Below are 6973 nucleotides of genomic sequence, written 5' to 3'. Positions count from 1 at the left end.
GTGAAAGAAACTGTAACAAGAAATAATGTTTGTCATGCATTATTGGTTCTCTTCATCAATCAGATCATGCTGTAATAGCTATCTGGTAGAATAATTGCCCATGAAAATATTTATTTATTAACTGAGTCAAGTAAATCAAGGTATTCTTTGTTTTCTACATATGTCATATAAGTGAACTCATGTGACATAATGAGCTTCTCACCAAAATAAGCTATACTAATCTTCATAACACATAAGCAGAATGAAAGGTAGCAAGAACTAGAAGAAAGGAGTCACTGTTATCTTATAAAGTGCCTTTTAGCACAAGTGCTGTCTAAGACACATAAATAAGAGGAATATGAAATATACAAGCAAGATATGGAAAACATTAAAAAATAATAATATTTCTTATACTGAGAAGTAATCAAGAGGAAACATTTATATCTACTTACAGGGAACTGATGATGTACAAATTTCTGACTGAAAAGATGCACCCTTGATGAATTCTAGATATGATTCACCTACACAGTACAGTATAATAGAGCATTCAGAAAAATTCTAAATGGGACTTAGTTTATGCTGGTAACAGTAAGTCCTAATCTTATTAAGCTCCTCAGGCACACACGAAAGAAATAGAAGAAATAAAAACTAGACCACCAAAATATGAAGCTAGCCGATGAGGACATGTTAAAAATGACTTACCATTTCTTGATGTAAATCGTATTTGAGGACCATCATAGACTGCTTTATGCACAACAGCTTTTTTCTTGACTTCTTCTTCCCTTGCCAGTACGCGTTCTAAATTTCTCAAATTCATAATTTCTGAAATTGATAGTAAATATCAACTCCTCTACACAAGGCTTGTCACTGCAGATATAGTAAAAATTAACATATGAATAGCACTTAACACTTAATTCCTCACCTGTTTGAGCCGCTTCCAAAAGCATCTCTTCTTGTGTCATCCGTTTTTCCTCGCCTTCTTTTTTTCTCTTGATTGGCTGGAGATATGTTTGGATCAAATAGAAAAGATATACAAGATCAATAGATACACTAGATAACATATTAGTTGAAGCTGATTGAAATAATTGAGAAATGTCAAGCTACCCGATGATTGTATGAGCCTCTGTAGCAAAACATCCGCATTAGTTGGCTGGAAAACCGTAGAAATAGCTTACAGCAAAGTAACCCAACTCATCTTATCAGTTAGTTTATATAACGAGCTTAGTTGATTGCTTTGTTGGAATGCCACAAGTTAGGTTATATAATGTGTTTAATCGATCGCCTTGTTGGAATGTCATACATAATTTTTCTTTGAGTTGCACAGACTTCTCTAGTGAAGAATCAATGATCAGAACTTATTGCATAAATCAACTACCTTATGGCTCCTTCGTGCTAAGCAACAAGCTTCAAACTTAAATCTTCAGATTCAACATTAACAATCCATCTACCGTTTTGAGAAAAAGTAGCAATATGGTAATTAAAATGATTAGAGAACATGATTCAAGTGATCTTACTGGACTTAAAAAATCAAAACTATTTTGAAAATTTGATGGTCCCAAACAAAAGGAAAGGGGACATCAGTGCACGATGCTCTCACCAATGCAAGGTCTAGGAATGACCAAACAATAAGAGGCAGACATAAAAAACTAGAGAAAAATTAGCAGTTCTTCAGTAGACATCTGGATGTTCGATATGACATCCAAGAAGCATGCAGGATTCACATAGTCTGTTGCTCTTAGGTCTCTCAAAATACCTTTCAAGGTCTTGCAACTAATGTGCATTTGATGGACATAATATCGACAGCAGATTATAGTCAGATAGTCCAAAAGAATGCCAAAAGAAATCTAAGTAGGAGATCTACCAGGCAGCAATATAATTTAATAGGCAAAATAAACTAACAATCACCTCTTGTATTTGGGTTCAGGGTTCATTCTAACAGTATCATTTTTCCCATCCCTATTAATCCCAATGTCATAGTTCCTCCATGAATCTGTTCAATTACTGAAACCAAGGTATATGACCATCTTCCATAGTCAGCTTCTAAGATACATAACCAAATCATGGGATATAATATCACTCGGACTGGTTCACACCAGCCAATATTTAGGGGTCTGGATGTGAACCAGGATGTAACCACCCCATTTTAGGCAGTCCAGTCCTTTTGTTTTATTAACCCTAGGTTACTTTTCTCACGCATGTTCCACAGCTGTAGGGAGTCATAGCAGCGCTCAGGAGTTGATGGTATGTATCTATGAGGAGCTGAGGGAAGTGAAATTTAATTCTTTCTGTTCAATTGAATAATTGGTATTTAGCTGGTTCTAACAAGAAACCATCTAATACAACTAGGCAACATTCCTTTGCTTGAAGATTTTTTTTTCACTTGAATCAGCATCAAGCAAGAAACCAGATACCCCAAAATAAGAAAATCCTAAATCAGATAGCATTCAGAAAAATATAGACTGTCTAGTAATATTAGTACAAAACATAATTGAACAGAAAAAGAGAAGTCCATACAAGTAATCTTATGTGAAACAATCAATTTTTTTGTGATGACATGTAAACAGAACTTACCTTCATGGATGCCTGCAATGCTGCACGTATTTCTCTTTCTGCCTGTCGCACAATCACTGATGTCCTAGTTGACTTTCTCACTGTTCTCTCACCTTCTATGTCGTCAGGTAAATCCTGATTTTCAGAGGGGGGAGTTTTCTTGGACAATTTCTCATCTTCTGGTGTATTTTCCAGCTTCAAGAGAACCTTTTTTTTATTTTTCTTCTTTGTTGCTGGCTTTCCAGGGAATATTAGCCGCTTTTTGACAGGTAACCTTTTTAAAATCATAGTATCAATATTAATTTAAAAGTAAAAAGACTTTGTTCCTGTAAATGACTTTCATCTAAGATAGGCCGCACTTGTCTTCTGCAACAACTTCAGCTTCTTCGTCAGGATCAGGTTCCTGATAATGATAAGAAATCATTTGATCAAAAATGATAATAATAATAAATCCATCAGCAACTTATACTATAAAAACAAATACACATTGTTCTGAATTTTTCTTTTGGTAATAAAGCAAAAACAGTCAGGAGATTTGTAGTTCTCACGTCATCATTAAAATCACTATCAAATTCATCAGCAGCTTCCACTTCTTCTTCATAATTTTCATCGTTCTCTTCCTGAAGACAAGGAGAAGATTAAAAATATATATCTCCAATATTAGAACAATACAACAAGCTGAATCTAAAAAGCACAAATGAAAAGCAAACTGACACATGCTTAACTTTCATACACCAATTCCCAGATGACTTAATCCTTGTATCACACGATGTGATTACAAAGAAAATTTGTGCTTTTTAATACAGTTTTCTAAAAGTAGATCTTTTTAGCTGGTGGTTACTAGGTAATGCTCAAAGTATTTCAAATCTGCTACCTCTTGAAATAGGTCATTGAGATTTGAGATGATTGAGAAGAAGTTTTATGATACTAGATGGTGATAGAGTTCATTCAAGTATTGTTCTAATTAGTAATGAGCAAAATATCAATCAACCCATCATTTCAAGAGAAGAAAATAGCAAATGAGAGGCTAGTCATGTAGGATGATACATAATGCATAGTACATAAAAATAAAAATAAAAACAAGCAATACCTCTTTAAGAGCATCTTGATTCCAGAATATTTCATCCTGTTCAATCGCATTATCAAGCAACTTGGACATTCTAATAAATGTAAATTTCATGTCAATAACCAATAAATTTCTTTCAGATTTGGGCTAATCAAATACTATGTAACAAAAGCAAATAACAAAACATGAGAACACACAAGCATGAGGGGATCTTAAAACCAAAATAAATGCATATTCAGTAGAGAAAAAGAAACTCCTTAAATTTTTCGCTCAATAAACTAACAGTGTCCAAAAGAAGATAAGACAAATCATAGAAAATTTCCATATACATAGTTAGAGAGAGTGAGAGAGAGAGAGAGACAGAGAGAGAGTAAAGATAGGTAGATCCGCTCACTTTTATTCTTCTAAAATATTAAACCAGACAGCTGATTATGCATATGAGAGGTTGAGAATTCATGTCCTGCTATCAGTACCTGGCAATGCGTATGGGTCACTTTCAGCTCTAAAAGTCACATCCTAGTGAATTGGTTACTTTATATAGCCAATTTCATTACCATGGTCAATACCACCACGCATAAAATGGTGCCACTACGAAGAAAAAGCAATGAGGAATATTGGTAGATACAGGACAAGATACCGAGGAAAGCATAAAAAGCATCCCCATAGTTCCAGGAACAACTACCACAGTTCAACGGATTTTTTACAGAATGTTGTACAGACTCTGGAGGTTTGTGCAAATGCATTTAAATAGATAATTAGGACTTATTCAAATGCAAGGAAAGTGACAAAAGTCAACTCTAAGGTCTTCCAGGGAAAGACAATCATGGCTGCAAGTGAACTTATGAGGCTTAATCAAGTAAATAGTCACACTTGATCCACCAACAGTTAGTCCATCGTAGAATGTGTAACCTAAATGACTTGTTTCCATTCAACATCTCACACTCAAGCTAAGTCTGCTCTTTACCTTTCTTTAATTTGAAATTTAGATGCATAAAAGTACAGAGCTAACAATAAGCAAGAAAGATCATCTCTACATGATATTGGCACATTTTATGAACTAAAACATGAATTATGACTCAACTTTTATAAAAAATACTATTATGAAAATTACTTTCTAATTGTACTGAACCATCATCTTTAACTCATCAAGTACATGTCAAACTTGGATACCAAATAAAAGCTAAAAGTTTTCTTTGATTCATAATTCTAAACCATATACCACATATGAGAGTTGAGACAACCCAACAACTAGCAATTCTCTAGTACAAAATAGAGTATAATTATTAACAAAAGAAACTACAGATGATAGAAACAAAGGCCTGTGCTTGTCATTTTACTCAAACAAATACCGCCCAATTTCTTCAGACCCAATGGAAAACAGAATGATGAAAATAAGAAAAATAGAATAATTATTTAAAAAATCTCGTAAACATGAAAACAATTTTTATGGAGTCTGCAAAAGAGAAAGAAACCATTTGTTCTGGTAGTCAAAGCAACATTATGTCATTACCATTCATTTGAGTCATTTCTAAGTTCAAGAAAATGAACAATGAGGTTTTTAAATTTTCTAGCATAAAGAAACTTCGACGTGTCAGAGTCATCATGTGGAGGCTGTATCATGAAAGGTGATCCAGAGTCAGAATTAGAAAAACATCTCTGAATCAGCAATATAATTACATTTAGATGTAAGTAAAAAAAAAAAGAAGCTTTAAATGAAGCCCGCAGAAATATATTTAGATGCAAGTCAAGAAAATAAGCTTTTGACGAAGCCGGCAGAAACATCTATTGTGGCCTGCTAATCAAAAAATGTAATTCCATATTTTACCAGTCAAATGTCATATAGAAAATCCAGCAGACAGACTTGTTCAAATGCAAAATCATTCTTTTTCCACCAACTATTTCATAATTTTTTATTTTGTTAATTAGATTTTTAAAGTTATTTAGAGATAAGAAGCTAGAAAAACTGCCATTTTAACTGGCATAGTTGAACAAACAATAAGCTCTTTCTAGGCCTCAAACAAGCCAGTTAGAGTGCAGGTAAAGTTTCTTGGTGGTCGTACCAGAGTACTAGAAAGATCAACCCTCAACTTCACAAGAAAGAGAACAAACACTGGTTGTTCCAGCAAATATTCACCAAAACATACTCTGAATTAGTCTCCACAAGATCATTTTTGAAACAATCCAACTCTCTACGAGTCTCGAGATAAGATTATTTGTAATCAGGGCAATGGTCAGCCATTCTTTTTAGAGAAATTCCCCATGTTTCATATATATTCCACGTTTAAGCATAGTCATGTGCTATATTTTGAGAGCTCCGACCAAGTATCAACCTCGACTCACTAGCACATGCAAGCAAGTCTATTTCCCCAAACGTTCGCCTCTAGTTGCAACCGGAGATCAAAATTCGGACATTAATCCATTTCTTGGTTGTAATACATTGGGAAATCGTTCTTCAGAGCGATAACGAAATAAAAAGCTAAAATATTCCCGTCATTTCTCAAGACCAAATGGACGCAAAGCCCTTCAAATTAAAGCTCCGTTATGCTCGGGAGCAATCGATACCCCGGATTTCATCCTAATCAACAAAAGGAAAATCGAACCGCTGGCATCGAAAGCAAATCACACGAAATCTTGGGCAGCATCAACTAGGGTTCGCAGATGATCGACTTCTTGAAACCGTAAGATCACCGACAGCTCATCGGGGGGAGACTGAAGGATAGAAACAAAAAATGGGGAGAAGAAGAATAGTACCTCTTCCCTCTGGTGAGTCGAGCAGAACGCTCGAGGAGTACGGGTTCCTCTTCGGACTCCGTCATGGCTGCCGCTCTTCCCTCACCCACCGCGCCTCTCGTTTCTCCTTGGGAAGACGTAGGAATCTACGCCCCGCGAGGGATGAGAGTTCGAGTCGGTCGGAGTCGACAGGGATCATTGGGAATATCGGGTGGCAATTTTAACCCGGATCCGCAGTGCAATCTTAACCCGATCCGCGAAGCATTAGACCGTCCGATCCGATCCGACAGGACAAAAAAAAAATACTCTCCTCCGTCACTTTTGATCGATCCGAACGGAAAATAACGGGTCTCTTAAATATTACAACTAAGTACAAAAGATTTAGAATACAATAATAACTACATCTAATAGGTCTTAAATAAATATTATTATCTGTTTTAAAATAAACATATATAAAAGGAATTTGAGTTCTAAGTGAATTATGTTGTTTTTGAATAGAATTACAATATATTTGGCAGCACATAAAATTATTATATGACTGTAGTAAATGAATTGGATCGATCCAATGAAAAAGATAGAAATCTTTTTTTTTTAATCTGTATTGGCATTTTGGGTATGGAGCACCAATTTAACATCTTGCGTTGACTT

At 35.0% G+C, this 6973-nt stretch overlaps 1 protein-coding gene across 1 annotated transcript in view; it reads right to left on the bottom strand.

The window, feature by feature from the left end:
• Window positions 1-6495, bottom strand: part of LOC103973743 (SWR1 complex subunit 2) — a 15040-nt gene extending 8545 nt beyond the window's left edge. The window contains exons 1-8 of the mRNA XM_009388388.3: window positions 6347-6495; window positions 3620-3689; window positions 3078-3149; window positions 2889-2932; window positions 2551-2803; window positions 902-977; window positions 682-801; window positions 432-500 (exon numbers count right to left, since the gene is read on the bottom strand). Of these exons, the coding sequence (XP_009386663.1) occupies window positions 432-500; window positions 682-801; window positions 902-977; window positions 2551-2803; window positions 2889-2932; window positions 3078-3149; window positions 3620-3689; window positions 6347-6411 (769 nt within the window). The 5' untranslated portion in view covers window positions 6412-6495. The remainder of the gene's footprint in view (window positions 1-431; window positions 501-681; window positions 802-901; window positions 978-2550; window positions 2804-2888; window positions 2933-3077; window positions 3150-3619; window positions 3690-6346) is intronic.
• Between the last annotated feature and the right edge of the window lie 478 nt (window positions 6496-6973).

The sequence above is a fragment of the Musa acuminata genome, chromosome BXJ3-11 (assembly GCF_036884655.1).
Source record: "Musa acuminata AAA Group cultivar baxijiao chromosome BXJ3-11, Cavendish_Baxijiao_AAA, whole genome shotgun sequence".
Lineage (NCBI taxonomy): Eukaryota > Viridiplantae > Streptophyta > Magnoliopsida > Zingiberales > Musaceae > Musa > Musa acuminata.
The sequence above is the reverse complement of the archived record's forward strand: the minus strand, read 5'-3'. Positions and strand labels throughout refer to the sequence as shown.